Raw genomic sequence first — 20,682 nt, forward strand, 5'->3', positions numbered from 1 at the left:
CACGCACGCACGCACGCACGCACGCACGCACGCACGCACGCACACACACACACACACACACACACACATACTTATTCTATATTTCTATTTAATGTTTTAATTGACTAAATACATATAAATAGACATATTACAAAATGTCAGGACAAAATGCAGTTACAAAACTAGAAAAATTATGATGACTTAAATTAGGAAAACAATGTAAAGAATAATAAGCTTGAGGTTTTTGTGGGCTACAATAAAATGTTTTACAGATGGACTACTAGGCCTACTGGTTATAGCTTTGTGGTTTGAACATTTTTATATTTTATATTTATTTTCTAAATATAACAACGAACAATATTTGGACGATGGCTTGCAAATTGCAAATTTGGCACAATGGATATAACATTTTGAAAGAATTAAGAGAATGTTGATTTCTAGCAGAATAAGTTATATAATGACAGATTGGAAGAACGCTTGAGCCTTGTCAAGAAAATGTCTTATTACAAATAAGAGAGGTTACTATCAAATTAGCTAGCCTATACTTCATAGATGTTTACTACCCCTGCTACGATTTAGTCCTGAACCCTTGCCTAAATACTGGTCTATATCTACATTATCACAACTTAGTTTTGTTTATTAAAGACACCTTAACATTTAACAAACCGTATTTTATTTCTTTATTTACAAGTGTGCATCATTTCAATATACTCAAGTATGCCAGTTATGTCACAAATACATTTTAAATTCACCTCACAAACTAAACAAAATCATACAGGCTATTGGCATCTATTATTTGGCAAAGGTAGCAACAAATCTATGTAGGCAAACGTGGCAGCAGTGATTGCAGGTCTACAGTCTGTATACTTTCTCCTGTAATCTATTCAGACAGTTTAATGTTAACAGTGTCAGGTTCAACCTCATCCTAAAAGCACCCCCAACGCCATGACTACTCTTGTCTGCAGTAATAAAATGTCATGCAATTTACAATTTAGGCATTTAGCAGACACTCTTATCAGCAAGATAAGGTAATCATGTAAATAGTGCTACCACTATGATACTATGTCTAAACATAAACAACATCATGTCTTACTTTAAAAATAAATGGTAATGGTTAAATCATTAAAAGAGGAGGATGAAAGAATGGCAAGTTACAAAATAAAAAGGTACATTCATTTTCAAATACATTCTATATTCCATTATCTTCTAAATTGAATATGTATATAACAGTATTTGTGGATGTACAGTACAGTATTTGTTTAACTTAGCTATCATCGTTTCTCATCTTTCTTTCTGCTCTTCAGAGTTGTCCATGTCCTCAGAGATAGATGGCACGTCTCTCTGTGGAAGCATGAACATTAATAAGGTAGGCTGACGTTCAATTACCCCATCCCCCGGTTTTAATAATAACCATGTTCATGCATGGTTTGTTGGGGCCTGGGGGCATAAACATGGCTTTGAGTTCAGCTAATCAGATGGTTGGCTAATCTTCTAGCATCCAAAAGAGAAGACCCCCTCCCAGGACTGACAGGTGTGTAATGGTGTCGAGTGGACAATAACCAAATGCAATTTGTGCAGTTGGTAGTTGTTATACTGATTTATGTACCCGAAGGGTACCAAAACCTAATAACATCGGTGCAACACCATCGCAACAGCAATGCCAGGCAAGCTGATAACATGTCGTGTTGCACCACATTTTTTGCTTGTGTGTACATTACAGTGTACACACATACAGTATGATATCATGAATGAATGCCCTACGATGAAGTATACTTCATAGTTTGATAATGTTGTTCAAATTAAGTGACAAAAATTGCAGATCTACAATCTGATATGCTTTGCTATGTGACGTGTTATGAGCTTGTACATGTGCTATTTCTGTTGTTTTGGAAGAAAATGTAAGATTTCAGAAACTCTTTGCCTATGTAATGACATGGCCAAAACTGGGACGCCAGGTTGAAGCCAAGGTGGTTAAGTGTGTCTGTGGGTTTTCTACAGTAAAAAAGAAAACACACACAGGTTCATACTGTGTCCAAAGGAACTCACCACAGATCCTTGAGAGGTTGGTTTGGTTGGTGTCAGCCATTTTATATACTCCTCTCGCACCTGACAAAAAAAAAAGAAAAAAAGAATCAAGTGAGATGGTTTGTAATGCATCAAAGTGAGAGATGAGAGGCTGCCAGTGTTTATAAAAGTTTTCAACAGAGCCACGGACAGCAAATGTAATATTTTCGAGTTTCAAAAATGACATTAAATCCCGCAACCAGGATGCGTTTGAAGGAGGTAAGTGATTTTTCCATAAAAGGAGGATTCGACGACGAGCATTTAAAGATGCAAATGAAACTATATTCTTTTGTCTGGTGTTCATTCGGGTTCCCTCTTCAGGGACACCAAAAATAGCAATGCAAGGTGATGGATCCACATTCAGTCCTAATATTTCAGAAATAACATCAAAGAAAGATCTCCAGTATTCCGTCAGGCTTGGGCATGACCAGAACATATGAGTCAAATCGGCTGATGCCTGAGACCATCTATCACAGGTGTCAGAGAGATCTGGGTATATTCTCGATAATCTAGCTTTGCTATAATGTATCCTATGAAGTACTTTGAATTGGATGAGACATAGTCTCACACAAGAGGATGAGTTAATAGTTTTTAATGCAGCGTCCCAAAATGTATCTGACAAAGTGGTACCCAGTTCGGATTCCCACCCCGCTTGGATCTTATGCAAAGCAGGAGGGGTCGCTGCCGAAGAGATCATATAAAAAAGAAATGTGGCCTGTAGGTGTTTTGACTTCTGTTTTGCTTTTAACATTGCAGCCTAGCAACCCAGATGGAAAACACCCATGGGTAACAGCATTGAGCAGTTATGGTTTTCATTAATAGTCAATGACATTAGTAACAGTAGTAATTTCAGAAGTAATCACTTAATAGCTGTTCTGCAGCTGAAATCAGCACCCGTCAGCACCCGCAAAGTTATCAATGGGTTCCAAAACAACTGTTAAGGTAGTAGGTGGTAATTTGCAGTAACTGCTATTAACTTCTGGTGTTTGCAGCAATTCCCCACCCCATTTTCATGGCTTTTCATGCAGTGAGAAGTATGTCATAAATCTTTACCCTACGAAATTAATAAAAATGAAATAACTTGTTGGGGTTCAAGATAGGACTTAACCTAAAGACCTATAGACCCAAACGTAAAGATTGTGGTTGTATTTACCTCCTTGTTGAGCAGACAGTGAACAATGAAGAGGCAGGTGCCCTGCTGGGAGTTGAGAAGAATGAAGAGAACCTGAAAGAAGACGTTGCCCTGGTACAGACCCAGTATCCAGGTACAACCCAGAATGACAAACTGGGCCACGATCTTGAACACAATCAATCTGCAAAGAAGAGCTTCCTTTTAAAATAAAGTTTTGAACGAAGCAATATCAACTACAATCACAGCATGATCGGATTATTTAAAGGTAGGGTAAGTGATATTTTTGGGTTAAGACAAAAAGTATTTTGTTAAAAGGTTAAAGCACTATATTCTGATAGTAATCATTGCTATAGAGTGTTTGTTCAGTAACAGGAGTCTCCCCGTCTCTCCAGCTCTTTAATAAACAGAAAATACATTTTCCGGTAGGTGTCAAAATCTCAGCCAATCAGGAGAAAGTACCTATTTTTAAGCTTCATTTTTATAGTGTTCCAGTTCCAATTTTGTCTGCTCATTTCTTAGTGTCATCACTTCCAATTTCACTTGTTTAATCTATATCCTGATTGATTTCTCTATCCTGATTGGATAAAATTGGAAATGAGACTGAAACTGAAACGAAAATGCATTTTCTGTTTTATAAAGAGCTGGAGAGACATGGAGACTCCTTATATGGACAGGACACTCTATAGTAACGAGCACTATCAGAACATAGACCCATTTTGCAATTATTTGAATAATTGCAAATCACTTACCCTACCTTTAACACATTGAATGCCAAAAACGGTCCGGACCGTTTTTGAGGGTCCAAACGAGAAGTGCCGAAAACGGTCCGGACCGTTTTTGACCCAATTCTATTTTTATACGAGTGGCCCACGTGGGGCGCTAAAACGAAACTTTGACATCACCCAAGGAGTTTCTGAGAAGAAGAGGCTGGATGTGGCTCCATGTCAAAAATCCTTCCGGTCGGCGTTTTCAATGTTATCTCCTTGACTAAAAGCTTAATATCTCCATTTCTTTTTAACGTGGTGGAAACGAGCCGTTTTCGATCGGCGATCACGCTGCAATGGAGGGTCGCGTTGGAAATATTATTGTTCCAGGCGTTAGTCGGGACCCTCCGCCGTCTCGCACGCACGCTTTGTTTACATGCACTTCCGCGTCTGGGCTTCTCACAGCACGAAACGTATAACGCAAGTGGATGGAAGAAATGCAGGCACTCAACGTATAATATTTTAATAAACCTCTGGCACCCAATGTGTTAACTAACTTGATGATTAAAAAGGTAAAATAGGTGACAAACTTTGATTAATTAATATCCAGAGGTATTCTCCACTCTAACACAGGGTTAGAGTCGCACGCGCGCGCGCGCGCACACACACACACACACACACACACACACACACACACACACACACACACACACACACACACACACACACACACACACACACACACACACACACACACACACACACACACACACACACACCTGGTGTCTGTGTGAGAAACATCACTCTTCATGTTGGCCAAGGTAGGTCTGAGACTCCAGAGAGTAGCACAGAACAAGATCCAATTAAGCTGAAGCAAAAAAAGATTGAATATATTGGGTTTGGCTTTCGCCATATATCATACATAAACATAGACCATTTTCCTATTAAAGGCTTTATTTTGAGATTGTGTTTGTTTACATTATTTCCAAAGTAATTAAAACTACTGAATAACTGAGTCATAGTTGGCTAAAACATGATTGCACAGTTATGTCTTTGATGTGAGAATTTCAGTACTAGCATGGAAATCAACTCGCAGAAACAAACAAAAAATATTATTGTGCAGTTACTTTCTATTTGCATTCTATATGCAATTTGAATGCATCTTAAAGCATGTATTTATTTCAACATATATTTTTTAATGATTTTAATAGAATCCAATGGAAACATCTGATTATGGTATGCTTTGAGAAAGAAATGATGGTGGTAATGTCTAGTATAGTATACCATGAGTTGGACTATACCCTAATCATAAACAGACCACCAGTGGTCCTTTAAACTGTGCTATAACACACATTATTTGCAGGTACTAACACATTTCAATACTTAAGTAATATAAGATAAAGTTTCTTTGGAATGGAAATAGTAATGGGCTGTACTAATTCACTGTTGTCATATTGTGTTGATTGAACAGAAAAATCAACAATATTCAGCTTATGTTTGTTAGTAATGGTTTTTGGGAGGTTTTATTTTTGTTGTTGCCATGACACTCACTACAAGGACAGTAATCACTGGTCCTGTTAAAGCCCAGTTGAAGTTACGATCTGTTGACAGCCAGCACCTGCAACATAATGAAACAAAACACAAAATTGTCCGTGCATGTGAATTAATCAGACATATAAAAATGCATGGTTTAGTATGACTGTATGTATCACTATTTGTGCTACTCACACCCCTGCTGAAGTATCACCATAGCCATCAGAATACACCAAAGCAGAAACGCCCACAATCACAAATGGAACACCATAGCCAATCAGGTAGAGGTATGGCCGGGGGAGTCCATCTCTCTGGATGACCTGCACCTTGGAGAGCCTCCACACCAGCAGGTAGAGCTGTAGAGCCTCCAGGAGCATCCACATAAAACTGGACACAATCAGGAAGTGGAGCACCCCAGCTATGATGGTGCAAGTCAGCTGTGGAGATACAGTATAACATATGACTCTATGAGACATATTTATTGCAGTTACAGACACTCAATCCACATGTGAGTGACTGTCATTACAAGGGACTTTTGGCTGCAGGATATTTATCCAGTGGTGTAGTCTATGTGAAGCGCATTCACATGCCTTAATGCCCATATTCAGCATGACCACTAGGATACTGCTCACTAGGATATTTTACATAATATCTCTAAAACTACCATGCCATGGAACATTATGCACACCTTCATGGTGACCCATGGCCTTTCCTCTAGTAAGTCAAGTCAAGTCTATTTTATTTATTAAGCACATTTAAAAACAACCAAAGTCCGACCAAAGTGCTGCACAGCATGAGAATTACAACACGCAAAACATCACAGTTAAAACACAAAAAGAATGAAATAGGCCTACATAGCAAACAAGAAGACAAATAGTTGAGGTTAAAACATGGGAGTTTACAAAGCACATGCAGAACTGTCCAAACATTTCTCCATGAAGGCAGGAGGTTTTTAAAAGGCCAGGGAAAGCAGGTGCGTTTTGCGTCTGCTTTTAAAAAATATCCAAGGAGGTTGCAGACCTAACCGGTAGAGGTAGGCTGTTCCACAATTTTGGAGCATCGACCGAAAAGGCACGGTCACCTTTTTAACTTCAAGCGGGTGCGTGGGACTTTGAGGAGATTCTGATCTTCTGATCTAAATGACCTATACTGTAGTTGTATCTTAGGGGACCAAATAAGTCTAAATATGATTATTATTATTGCATTCTCTGGCTTCATTTTGTGTGACTGTAGAGGGATAAAGAAACAGGCAATCAGAATAGCTATGTACGAGAATGACTAAACCAGTTCAGACAAAAGACTACTAAACCATAAAGAAAATAGCAGATCTGCCATTTTCAGTACGCGACACCATTGTACGACAGAGCATAAATAAATCATTGTTACAGAGAATAATTTCAGCGTCTGACATAGACTACCCCTAGTTTGGTACAAAATGAACTCAGCAATGCACTTTTGTATTTGTATTTCACCCATCACATCTAGGAAAAGCAGACAATAGCATACCTCATATTGGACATATCTGTCACTCCACAGCAGCAGCAGGTGAGACGAGCCGAGGCTGAGGCAGAGGTGAAGACGAGCTGTGTTGTTGATCTTGGGGTTCCAGCTGCACAGCAGGAAGGTGAAAATGGCCAAAGCAAAGAAGAACAGACCAATAGTAACACACACTCGGTTCAGCCACTCTAGGAAGGGATCCTCTGGTGGAGGCTGGAAAAATGCACACAAGGCAAACATGTTTGACTCACAGCATAAAGGCGTGCAACAGTTGATTGAACTAATTAATTTAATTGATTAAAAAAAAAAGAATCCCTATTTTGGGCATGTCATTATAGACGTAAATCTTCTTTTGTTTTCACTATTTTTGCGTATAAAATGAGTGATTAATCGACATTTACATACGAAAAAAAATAAGAATATATAAAAAAAACTTCAATATTTGATTAATCAAAAAAGTAACTGACAGAATAATCGCTGAGAAAATAATCGATAGTTGCAGCATAGACTCAACTAGTACCTCATCTCCAATCTGCAGGATGAGGGCGAAGGTTGAGAGGTGAGAGCAGCTGCACACTGTGTAGTTTTCATCAGAATACGTGACCCAACACCCATCTACAGACCAACCCATCTCATTTAAATTCTCTTCTTCACTGTCGTCCTCCTCTTCCACTCCTTTCTTCTCTGCTCTGTCGTCCCAGTACACACACGTTACTAAACCCGACTCAGGCACTCTCTGAAGCAATGAAGCACAAGAAACAGGAATCACTATAGATCATCAGAAAAGGATCATACTCACTCACATGAATACAGAACTATATAGTACTGTACATAAACAGACCATTTTCCTGTTAATGGGCTTATTATTATTACTGAACATTACTGAACCTAACTGAATAATTGAGTCGATGTTGGTTAAACATAGTTTTGCAGTTGATAAGAAATGATTAGACATTTGAATTGTGTTCAAATCAATCGTTTCTCCATAGTTTTGTGACAGCAAGTTGCAACTAGATGGTCATTGAACATTTTTTGCATATTTGTTTTTGAAAGTAGAGGATCAGAACTTACAAAATTTGGTATGACCACTTGCTTAGATACAACTACTGTAGATACAGTAGATTGATACAAGTACAATAGGTTTTTTGAAAACTAATTCTGAGGTAAAATGTCCTTTTCACACAGGAATTACATACTTGCTCACCTCAAAATACATCTTTGTAAAAAATTATTTATGCTTTGAATTCATATATTTAGTTAATACTTTACCCAACAAATTATTGATGGTAGATTTGCTATACCAACCTTTTATTTAAGTCATAAGAATATAGAGATAAATTGCTCTGATTTGGTAAATGTTATGTTTTAATTTTAGTTGAATTCACAGCAGTCATTTCATATCCCTTCATCAGTTTTAATTTTGTCCTCACTAATGTCTTGTCAGAGTCTTATTTCAGAATTATTTGTATATCAAGACCCGGAGCATAAGGTGATAAAAAAAAACATGCAATTATTGTCTGAATTGCTGGCTACAAGTGTATATCACAAGAAGACATTACTGTAGCTCCATTTAAATGTATTTCTTAATGTTATGCCATCAATTTCAGTTCTGACATTAGGTAAATGAGGTAGATGACCATCTATTTGCTGCCCTGGATCACATTTTCAGGAACACTTTTCATGAATCTAAGCCTTAAAATACATTTAAATGCAACAATAATGTAACTTTGACAAAGAATAACCATTAACCACAATATCTAGTGTGTTGGATTACCTAGCCTATCTCAAGCACGTTTCAGGAAGATTAACACTGTTCTGAAATTAACTGAAACCAATGGGCTCCTTGAAAATCAAACATGGGTGCACCCCCCCATTTCTAAACCCCTCCCCTTCGAAACACCCCTATTCCGAAACCCCCCCCCCCCTCCTACACCCCCCCACTCCGATTTTTTTTTCGGAGTGGGGGGGTGTAGGACTACCATGTTAGCTAAACATGCCAGACAATCAGTATAGTGTCCTTTAAGAATAAATAGTTGTTTGGAAGCGAGGATGGTAATGGTTGGCGGAGCACCTTCTTGTGTTGGATGGTGAAGTTGACCGGCTCAGGGAGCTGGGTATGGTTGGTTTTGGGCAGGGTGGCTGTGATGACGTCTGAGTACATCTCCGTCTTGTTCTCGGTCTTAAAGTAGTGATCACCCAGGAGACTTTCGATCCCATTAAGAGTCATGAAGGCAGCTGCAGCAGAACCTGTTGATCCGCTTGGTCAATAAATATTTAAACATTTTTGCATTTGGTCGTCTCCATTATCATCTTCATATTAACCACTTAAAGCCTGTCTGTGTCTATAGTTGTCCTTCCTTTTTTCCCTCTACACCAAATATATTTGCAAAAAGTAGAGGATCTACAAGCTCACTATTTGTTGTTTGTTGATCAGCTATTTTTGCTGAATGTTCGCCCCAGAATAAGGATACTAGTGTTCATGTCATTCAACTCTGTTCTCACCATTATTGTTTCTGGCCAGAGCCTGCAGGTTGATCTCCATCTTGTGTCCTTTGACAAACAGAGGAGGAATGTCGTCATCGCTGCTGTCTGGACCAATAGTTTGTAGATTCAAATCTGTTACAAAGACATGCTGATTTTGGATCTCCAGTAACAAACCCAGAACCATAAGAATCAGACACACAAACAACTTTCCACATGCGGCTGCACTACTGCACAGTGGAACCACATGCCAGCGTTGGACTGACTGTAACATTAGAATATAAAGTGATGTTTCCCAGGGATGCACACATCACTTCTTGAGCTTGCTATTTGCACTCATATGCTCCTTTCAAGTGCAAGATCTAATATGATACTTACATATTGTCAAACGTCTCTGTGCAATATTAGATTATACATGCCTTATCTCATCACAGCATAATACATTACTTACTGTACAACTTACTTACAATACTGTTCCTCATACTGCTAAAACCCTATATTCCTATTTCTTTATTTTTTAACATTCTTAAATGTACCTTTTTATATCTTACTCATGTGTTTTATCTTATCTTATTAGTAGATCTCTATGCATTTCTTTCCTTCGTGTCTGAGACCAAAGTGGTTTGCATCACTCACTAGCGCAGCTAAAAAATACATTTTACGTCATGTTATCTGTCTAATGATGCCATTATTATACTAGATACTAATATATATATATATGTACATTATTTTATGTGCAAAGAGATATTTTTCCCCGAAGGAGTTTTCTCAGAATCCTGTGAATTCACCAGAGCAGATAAAAACAAACATTAAGATCAAACAAAGAGACATGTCATTTACCCACGGCTGAAGACTGCATGGTTTTGTTGGTGCTGTTGGCAGTAGGATCCACCAGGGCAGACGCCAACCGCTCTGAAATGCTCAGGATAACACCGCCCATCTCCCCATGTTCTTCACCTGTCTTCACCACCTTTTGTGACCTTGACAGTGGACCTACACCGGCTACTCCCTGGGAGAATTTCAGTTATTGCCGTTAACTAAATAACATGAACTACATGAATTCTGGCATCCCTATTATAGGAATATCATAATAGGCAAACATTTGACTAAAATATGTAAATACTCAGCAGATCTGCAAGCTTGCAGCTAGCAGTGCCAAATGAAAATGCGACGTTTATTAAACGTGCTGTCACAGATGATCCAATCATCTTATAAAAAATTTAAGCATATGCCAAGATAACTGAGAATATATAGCTGATGATGAGCTAAATATATTTGTTTAATGTCGAAGTTTTTATTTTTAAACTTTATGATGAAAGCCGCACAGAGCTTTTTGCCTCGTCATGTATTGTTTCTATATTATAACAATGTGCTCATAAAACTAAACTAAACTTGACAGCAATATGGAAAATCTTATAAATATATTTCATAGAATAACCGGTTAATAGAAATAACGAAATAACGGTTAAAAGGGGCAGATAGGAGCGTTGACGCCCGTTACTTTCTTTTATTTATTTATTAATGCAGGAGCGCGAGGTAATAAATGTCACATGTGTACTGTATGCAACAGACATGATATCTCTCTGTCTTTCTAGGAAGTTAAGAGTTAAATATATATTTTAATTATTTAATATAGCAACATTAGGCTATTTCAAAATGCTTAATTATTTTATTCATCAGTGCCACTGAAACACCACCACAGAAATAAACAAACAAACAATTTGTCAATTCAAATGAGCTATGGCATGAGAAAAAATACGTTTACATTTTCCAAAGCAAGTGTCAAAACATAATACAAAAGTGTATAGTAAAGTATGAGAGGATACAGTAACTGTAGGCAGCTGTAGGCAGTAGACCGCTGCTGCCCCTAGTGGCACAGAGTGGAAATAAGTGGAAATAACACATGTCCTGCGTGACACGCATGAGATGCAAGAAAAAAAACGACAAAGTCAATAGGCAATGACTGTAGATGTGCTATTTTCTGTAGAGGGTCAAAAAGAGGGGACCCTTATAGATCTCAGAGGGACTCCGGTCAATTAAGTATGTTCTGTAGGGTTAACTGGTTGAAGGAACAAACACAAACATGAATCTCTATAGAGACATCTCTATAAAGTCTCTCTAAATGCTACAGTACATGGCTGCACAACAAAAAGGGTTTGTGTATCAGTCAGCGAGTAGGCCTACCATAGCCATAGATGCAGAGAATATGTTCTTCACTGTCTGCAAAGAGAGAAAGAAGGTCAGTGGAAATCTGAGTGAGTGTCACCTAATTACTCTCACATTGCTAAAACCCTTGCAAAAAAGCATAAACAGATAAAATAAGGGATGGATTAGTACAGTAGGTCATTCATTGATTTCCCTGAGATGGTTAAATTAGTATTTTGTTAGCACTCAAGAATTGATGACAGTTTTCCAACTTTGGGTTAAAGGAGAATTCCAGTCATATTAGATGTTTGCTTTGATGTGTCACTAATCACTCACCAACATACAAAGGGCCGTTGAATTTTTCCAGAGAAGCCCCTGTTGTCCATTGTGGAGACCCCGTCCACTGGCATAATGGAGTAATGCGGATAAACAAAAATCGCCTATTTTAGCAGCTCCAAAGTTTTTTTTCCCCCGCTAACCCTCATTATGCAGTGTACTGACACTCAAACATGCACTGAATGTCCCTTATGAGCTGCCGTTCATGCAGAACGACATGGAGCTGGTTGCTTGTTTCTCTCACAGAATCTGGCAACACGCCGTTCTGCATGAACCTGAACGGCAGCTTATAAGGGACATTCAGTGCATGTTTGAGTGCGAAAACGAACTTTGGAGCTGTTAAAATAGGCAATTTTGTTTATCCGCATTACTACATTATGCCAGTGGAAGGGGTCTCCACAATGGACAACAGGGGCTTCTCAGGAAAAATTCAACGGCCCTTTGTATGTTGGTGAGTGATTAGCGACACATCAAAGCAAACATCTAAAATGACTGGAATTCTCCTTTAAGTGGTTATTTTATACTGACCGACTCTGGTAGGATCACATCAGGATTGTCCTTCAGTTGTTTGTCCATTTGGTCAAGGAAAGCTCTCTCTTTTGTCTGTCCCTGCAGTTAGCAGACAAAACCTCATCTATTAGAAGTACTTTGTACTTTGTTATAGACAGACACAGTATGAAATTACAATAGACAAAGACATCTCAGCATTTATTTAACCACTAGCGTCTCGATTCTGGGAATGTCATAATCGGCTAATATTCATTGATGCTCATAATGCATTGCGCGCTTGTATCAGCTGTGGGTAAGTGATTAACACAACAAACATAATATACTTATTTGCTGAAATGAATCTTTCAAAGTAATACAGTACATTATTTATCAAGCTCGGTGATGATCTGATGAATGACATGTACCATGGAGGTATAGAATGGTAGAGTTAACTGCCAGCTTGTGAGATGAGACTATAGGATATTCAAGAGCTTTTGTTGCTTCCAAATGGTCTGTTGCAGCATAATAAGATCCTACTCACCTCTGCAGGTGTCACTTCATGTAGAATGTCTGTAAGACCTGTTGATTTTCAGCAGAAGGTTCAAAATGAGAGAGTTAAAAATACCAGAGTGAATTTGATTAACATCGATGCACCGTTTTCACTTTGTCATTACATGACGCATCAGCAGTCACATTTGCCAGTGATCAATTGTTAGTCGTATGAAAGCAAATACAGTACATGTTTTTTACTATGTTATTAAGTCGCATGTATGTTGAGTTTGTGTATGAACAGGGGTTCAACCGTTAAACCTGTGACTACCAAACTACCAAATCGGCACCTACTGTAACAAAGCACGCTGTGCTTACATGTACACAAATGTACCACTAAAATCTGTGTTATTCTTTTACTCATGGTTCTCGACGTGCGATCCAGGGACCCTCAGCGTTCGTTGAGGGGGTTCTAATAAATGGACACTTAGACGTCTGTAACTCATACAACTTTTACATCTGCTATTTTTGAAAAGAAAATCTTCTTGAAAGTGTGAGAACTACTGATTTAGTAACCTCGCGTCACCAGCCTTTCCACCACGGAGGAAAGCCTGTTATTCGTTCTAAAACTGGCCGTGTGATCCAGTCCAGAAAACGAAAGAATTGTGGTTCCGGCAGTGGGTTCCGGTTGGCGTCGCATCGTTTTTGTTCCCCACATAATGCCAATCAATTTGTTTAGTCTCGCTAGTCACGTTACTAGTTAGAATAAAAGATGGACATACCAAACCATTATTATTCCAAAAGAAACAAAACGATTATACCAAACCAAGTTTTAAACTAGGGGAATCATTTTGGAGGTGCACGGCGCCGGTGGTTCCGGTCATTGGTTCCGGCCACCTGATGACGTAAAGTTATTTCTGCTCCGACCGGATCGTAAACGCGAAAATGATATTGATCCCAGGCTACTGATTTAGAAGGCATTTGTAGAATCGGCCTCAGGTCTTAATGGGTTAACTTGACTGCGCTCACTTTGACAAACAGAGACCCCCATTATCCACTGAATCCCAGTTGAAGGGAAGAATCCATCAGGACAGGCACAGTCGAAGGCTCCAGGGTTATTTCGGCACACAGTGTTTGGACCACATAGGTCTCTCTCTGGTGTTTCACTGCACTCATCTATATCTGTGGAGGAGAGAACATACCAATACTCTGGGCTTACTCAAGGTCATTTACAGTGGTGTAAAGTAACTAAGTACATTTACTCAAGTACTGTACTTACTGTAAGTACCATTTTGAGCAATTTTTTTACTTTACTGGAATATTTTCAATGTTAAAGGGATACTTCACTTTCGGGCCGGGGACACATTTAAAAAATATATTAAAAATAAATGAAAAAAGTTATGGAAAATTCACGGCCCCCTCACGCATTAGAGTGTCCTACTAATGCGTGAGGGGGCCATGAATTTTCCATAACTTTTTTCATTTATTTTTAATATTTTTTTTAAATGTGTCCCCGGCCCTAAAGTGAAGTATCCCTTTAAGTACTTTTACTCCTACTCCATTACATCTCAGAGGGAACTATTGTGCTTTTACTCCACTACAATGATTTGAAAACTTACTACTTAGTTACTTGGCAGATATAAATTATTAAATCATAAACATATACATTAACCACTTCAGCCCTATTTTATACATAGTCTATTTGAAAATAGCTCACAATGCGTCCCAAAGCGACGCGTTGTGAGCTTGTAGATCTGCTATTTTCAAACATTTTAGTACTTTTACTTTTGATACTTCAAGGATATCTTGATGCCAATACTTTTGTTACTCAAGTAACATTTTGAACAAAGGCCTATTACATGTAATATGTAGTATTTTTATATTGTGGTATTGCTACTTTTACTTAAGTAAAATACGTGAGTACTTCTTCCACCACTGGTCATTTGGCAACTACAAAATCGTGAACACATCACACGCACATACTGGCCAGGTGGGCACACACCTTGGCATGGGTTTGCAATGCTGGCTATTTGGTTTGCATCGTTCACCCTGAAACCAGGCTTGCAGTTGCAGATGTGAGCCCCGATAGAGTTGGTGCAGTTTGCATCAGGACCACAGATTGTAGCATGTGTCACACACTCATCAACATCTGTAAAAAATACATGGAACAAATTGAAAACACTTATTTGGCTTTTCTAAGGATACATGGCTGATATTGTATACATTTAACCACTTAAATACTATGAAATACTATTGACCTGGGTCCCCCAGGGGTCTAAACATGGCCCCCTACTTTTTCTCCTCTACGCCAAATCTCTTCAGCCCAAATTTATTTTTTGCAGCAACCACTTCCCTTCCTGGGAACAGCCTGGAAACCTCTGTGATGTGATCTTATCACCTCCTAAAGGTTTATGATCTTCCCACCTCTTCCACGTGAGCTTCAATATTACACTAAAGACCTTTCTCTCTATTTCTCAATGTCATTATTTCAGTGCCTATTTGTTCTTTGTTAATGACATGAATATTAAAGTGAAATTATTTTCAATGTAAACTTCTCTCCTTGTATATATAGGAGTGGTTTTCAAAGTGTGGGTCTGGGGACCCCTGATGGTGTTCCAGAGGGTCCCCAGCCACATGAGAAGTAAATGCACCATGGAGGAATTGAACCCCAAGTCAGGTACTTTACCACTGTGTTAGCCGGAAAAATAATCTCATATAGGCTACAATTATGGCATTTAGACAATTCAATACAAATAATAATACATCAAATATTTTCATATCAGGGTCCCTATAATCTCTCAAGACAAATTGTGCTAACAGCAGAATCTGCCAGCACTACTGCCTTAAACATGAAACGTTGTTAGTAAGAATAAACACAGAAGCCCCCAAAAGGAAGTTGGACTGAAAAGGGGAGGAGCCAAACCCGAGTTCCTGTTTAACACAAAAGAGGAGGTTTTGCCCCCAGAGCAGGCGTGGCGATTTATGTGCGAGGGTTCAACTCGAACCGCAATAGCCCCGCCCCCCTCCCCCCCAGCCGCGGCCAAAAAAAAAGACATTTTCTCTGTCTGGGCTATTGTTCTAGGAGTTAACACCTAGATTGGGGTCCCAAGGACAGAATCATTTGGGCTTCATGGCCAAATAAAAGTCAATTTGAGGTTCTATGACATGAAAACGTGATAACCCCTGCTCTATTGCAAGCACTCAGCCAGTAAGGGAGATGTGGTGATGCGGTGCCCTCCTGGTCTTAGAGCAGACTTATTGCAAATACCTTCACACGTGTTGCTCTCGCTGATTCCCACCTTTGGGTCAGTCGGTCTGTGGCCCTGTTGACAAGCACAGGTGTTCGCTCCAGGTGTGTTGGTGCAGATAGAACTAGGACCACAGATGGTGGAGTTGAAACATTCATCAATATCTGAGGATGGGGATATTTTTAGTATCACTGACTGCCCCTATGAAATTGTGTACTGTATATACATGACACAATTATGATGTTAAGAAACACATTCTAAATCTAAATCTAAATCTAAACTGTTGTTAGTATATTTTTAGATGGAAAATTCTTGTGCCTTTACAAAATGAATGAAGCCTGAATCATATAATTTACTCACTAAAACATAGCTAGTAAACCCTGTCCGTACTGTCCTCTCCATGAGAGGGAGACAACCATCAACTAAACCATATTCTTTCCTCAATGTCAATTTGCATTAGAAGTGCTAACAGGACTGCCATAGCACTGATGATGTGATGTGCCGATCTACAAGCTCACAACTCACAACAAATTGCGATGCGTTGTAAGCTTGTAAATTGGCCGTTTTGGAAAACAATTGAAACATTTTGAATAACCTTGAACATTCTTAACACAAATGTTCTTAAGTCACTGGCCCTGGAACCAAATCTTTCAAATAAGGGTATGCAACTGAATACAAATCAATGCCCTATAGCTGACCCAGAATCGTACATTTTATTCACCGATAAGCATGGATGGCAGGTTCTGTTTACAGACCTTGGCAATCAGAAGTTGCATCATTTACATTCTGGTAGCCACTGATGCACTTGCATTCGTAACCCCCTGGTAAGTTATTACAGCTCCCTCCATCACCGCAGTCTTTGTCATCACATTCGTTAACATCTGAAAAGAGAGACAGTTTTTACAGCCATGTCAGAATATATATTCAAATTATGTTAGCAATGCATCTGGCTGTTTATTTTATCTCAATAAGTGCAATGCCTGTGTTTGATCATGATTTAGAAGGTGTTAGGTATGAGAATTTGTGGATTTTCAACAGTACCAATGCATTGGTTTGCATTTCCAGGTTGTAAATTTGGATCCGTTGCATTGTACCCAACCTGACAGGAACAGCTGTATTCTCCAATCGTGTTGGAACAATCTGAATTGGGACCACAGCTGCCCGAGTTTCTCTCACACTCATCTATGTCTGCAGGGAGATGTCACAGTGATCAATTTTATTAGTATAATTCAGTGGTTGTCAAAGTGGGGTCCGGGGACCCCAGGGCTCATTGAGAGGGTTCCAGGGGGGTCCCCAGCAAAAATGTATAGATAGCATCAAAATCTATTTAGCCACTTTAACCCTATACATCGGCTATTTGAAAATAACAAATAACAAATGTGCAAGCTCACAACGCCTCGTAATGTGACACGTTGTGAGCTTTTAGATCTGCTATTATCAAAAGAATCTTGAAAAAAATTAGTACATTTTGGAATATTTTAGCCCTATGGCTGTGATATTACAAATCAAATGTATGTATCACAGCCATTCTAGTGTGGGGGTCCCTCAGATGGGGGATTCGATCCAAAAAAATTGGGGATCCTTGAGCTGAAAACGTTTGAGAAACACTGCTATAGTGAATTGTATGCATGCAAGGAGCATTTTGAACTGGTTGTGGTCTGCTTACCTACACAGCCATATGAGTCTCCTGTGGGTAAGTGTGATGCAGGTATTTCATATCCACTGATACATCGACAGCCTCCCCCATTGGTACATTCAGAAAGTGGTCCACATGAGTCTGAGGTACAAGTGTAATGGTCTGGACACAAATCACGCAGGCACGCACGCACGCACGCACGCAGGCGCGCACGCAGGCAGGCAGGCAGGCAGGCAGGCAGGCACGCACGCGCGCGCACACACACACACACACACACACACACACACACACACACACACAGACCATGACATGATCATAATGAAGAGATGTCAATATATCGCAACTGAAGAATTGCCATGATAAGTATAGCAACTTACATGTTGAATAGGCCATGCTAGGATGTGGGTGTCCTGATGGCTTGTGAACATAGAAGTTTCCCGGGCAAAGAGTCACACTCACTGTAAAGGCTGGTGAACTACAGCTACTAGTATATCCGTACGCTGCCCCTGTTGCTGTCGTAGACAAAGTACTTGGATATGTAAATGGAATATAAATGGGGTAATTACTGCCACCGTGATTGTGTGGCAGACACCCTGCAACAACTCTGTCTCCACCGATGCCCGTGAAGCGCCACCACTTGTTCATCATTTGTTGATCATCTTTGGGGAAACCAGGGAAGGAGGTTGAGGTAAAGTCTCTGTTACGCCATGGATCAGTGATGTTGTCGTAGCCATCACAGGAACCTGCACATAATAACAAGAAATGTTTTTGTATTTTGTAGTAGTAGTAATATACAAGTCAAGTTGAGCTAAGAATTGCAATGTTTTGTGTTGCTAGTCTTCATACCAGGAGGAAACCCACAGTTACCAGGTATTAAGAGTAAACCTGGGAAGGACAGAGACAATGGAGTGTTAAACTTTATGTGTCGCTCACGGAAAATAGCCGGCCACAACACAACACATAACTGGCAGTGTGTGTCTTGGTAAAAACCTGACACCTAGAAACAGCTCTATTCTATGTCTTTGCCTGGTATCTAAAGTCAAACAGCACTGCAATAAATTGTCTGGTAAAACGTATGGGTGTGTATAAAAGAAACTGGACAGATTCATTGATCCGCAAAAGTCAATAATAAATTCATGGCATAACATTACAAAAGCATAACCAATTGTATAAACACACACACACACACACACACACACACACACGCACACGCACACGCACACGCACACGCACACACACACACACACACACACACACACACACACACACACAACTAACTTAAGTGAGCAAACATATTTAAAAGTAAATGAATTGAGTAAAAATACTTAAAATGAGTAAACATACTTAAAAGATGTTTCTGCCAACATTAAGTTATATTAAAGCAGTCTTAGGCTAATAATAGCTTAATGAAATGAACTCATCAAAGGCACCACTCACTTCACACTGGATGTGATCTTTTTATTTAAAGAACATGACTTGCAATTATTGAGCAACATACTGGACCCAAAGGATTAACTGCTCTAAACACAATTGTGTCACAATTAACATACAAGGATAATAAATAGTGATACGTAATATATATCAATTTATATACTAATGTATATTTAAGTTTACTCACTTATCTATAATGAATTCATTGTAAATTATAGCATGATTGCATGTAAAAAAAGGAAAAAGAAAAAACAAACAAACAAACGAAAAGGATGTAAAGAATTGGAGGTGTACATTTTAAGGTACATTTAAAACAAGTTATTGTGATGTTATAGGTAAATAAATCCTGAATCAACTCACCTAGAATTGACACACCACAGAATGTCATGTCAGAGCCTTGAGCCTTCTCTAAATCTACCATACATCAGTCTTCACTCACTCTAAGCTAAAGATGTTACTTATCACAGCATACAGTATACAGGAGAAAATTGTTTTTAGAAGGTTTGAGAAAATGCAAAAAAGAAATGCAAATGCTTTACCATACAGTAGTAGTATGGTAAACAAACAATCAGAACAAAGCACATGACAAGCAGACCACAAGAGAAACTAAGGGCATGAGGCCAATAAACACACTGCTCTCATGAAATCTTATGGCAGACCTGTTAGTTCAAATAGCTATACTGTACTTTAATTCATATGATATTACATGACCCTATAAATATGACCTAAACCTTACCAAACCAAAAAGAAAGAATGAATGAAAGAAAGAGAGATTCCTAAAATGTTAATGGACAATTACATTTGTGGTTATTAACTTATGAATACTTAAACTTGTTTTTCCAAACATAGTTTACTGTACACATCAGTGGTTCTCAAACATTTTCATGTCAAGGACACCCAAATTGATATGCATTAGGCCACAGACCCCTATCTGAAAAGTGTTGTTTTTCAAAATGATTTTTTTAAATAGCAGTTCTACAAGGTCAGTGTTGGAAACTTTCAAACTTTGATATAATAATTTTTACTTTCAATTAAAAATAATGTAGCTCAGCTAGTAGCGCACTTGCCTTTGGACTACAATCCCGAGCACCGCCAGCTCAGCGCATGAATAGGATGGCTTGGGTAACTAAGTTGTGCGCGCAATACTGAGAGCAGATGATAGGTGTTGCGCTCCACCTCAGCATCCATTTCCCAGGACCTCAGCACCCATTTCCCAGGGGTCACAATGCACTAGACTCTAGTGTATTGTAATACCGTCACTCTGACCTATACTTAATTAAAAGATAATAATTTACAGAATGTAATATTACTTTGAAACTCATGAAATTAATGTAATTTGCTAATTAGTATGTCATTTGTTATCCCCAACACTGGTTATTGTCTCCGCCAGGCCGAAAGGCATGGCGAGAGAGTATGTTTTACCCCCTGTCCGTCCGTCCGTGTGTCCGTCCGTGTGTCCTGTCCTGTCCGTGTGTTAGCAGCTAATCTCCGGCACGTTGGCCCGGTTGCTGCGAAACT

At 39.0% G+C, this 20,682-nt stretch overlaps 1 protein-coding gene across 1 annotated transcript in view; it reads right to left on the reverse strand.

The window, feature by feature from the left end:
• The window catches only part of LOC308099528 (adhesion G protein-coupled receptor E3-like), a gene marked incomplete at both ends in the record, with an annotated part of 20,795 nt that extends 1,210 nt beyond the window's left edge, over nt 1-19,585 (reverse strand). The window contains 16 exons of the mRNA XM_080448271.1: nt 2,026-2,085; nt 3,197-3,356; nt 4,659-4,747; nt 5,431-5,497; nt 5,608-5,849; nt 6,919-7,122; nt 7,430-7,645; nt 8,981-9,156; nt 9,412-9,498; nt 10,231-10,399; nt 13,889-14,031; nt 16,118-16,261; nt 16,853-16,978; nt 17,764-17,895; nt 18,111-18,476; nt 19,525-19,585. Coding sequence (XP_080304397.1) covers nt 2,026-2,085; nt 3,197-3,356; nt 4,659-4,747; nt 5,431-5,497; nt 5,608-5,849; nt 6,919-7,122; nt 7,430-7,645; nt 8,981-9,156; nt 9,412-9,498; nt 10,231-10,399; nt 13,889-14,031; nt 16,118-16,261; nt 16,853-16,978; nt 17,764-17,895; nt 18,111-18,476; nt 19,525-19,585 — 2,442 coding nt within the window. The remainder of the gene's footprint in view (nt 1-2,025; nt 2,086-3,196; nt 3,357-4,658; nt 4,748-5,430; nt 5,498-5,607; nt 5,850-6,918; nt 7,123-7,429; nt 7,646-8,980; nt 9,157-9,411; nt 9,499-10,230; nt 10,400-13,888; nt 14,032-16,117; nt 16,262-16,852; nt 16,979-17,763; nt 17,896-18,110; nt 18,477-19,524) is intronic.
• Between the last annotated feature and the right edge of the window lie 1,097 nt (nt 19,586-20,682).

The sequence above is a fragment of the Gymnoscopelus braueri genome, assembly GCF_963280865.1.
Source record: "Gymnoscopelus braueri genome assembly, chromosome: 13".
Lineage (NCBI taxonomy): Eukaryota > Metazoa > Chordata > Actinopteri > Myctophiformes > Myctophidae > Gymnoscopelus > Gymnoscopelus braueri.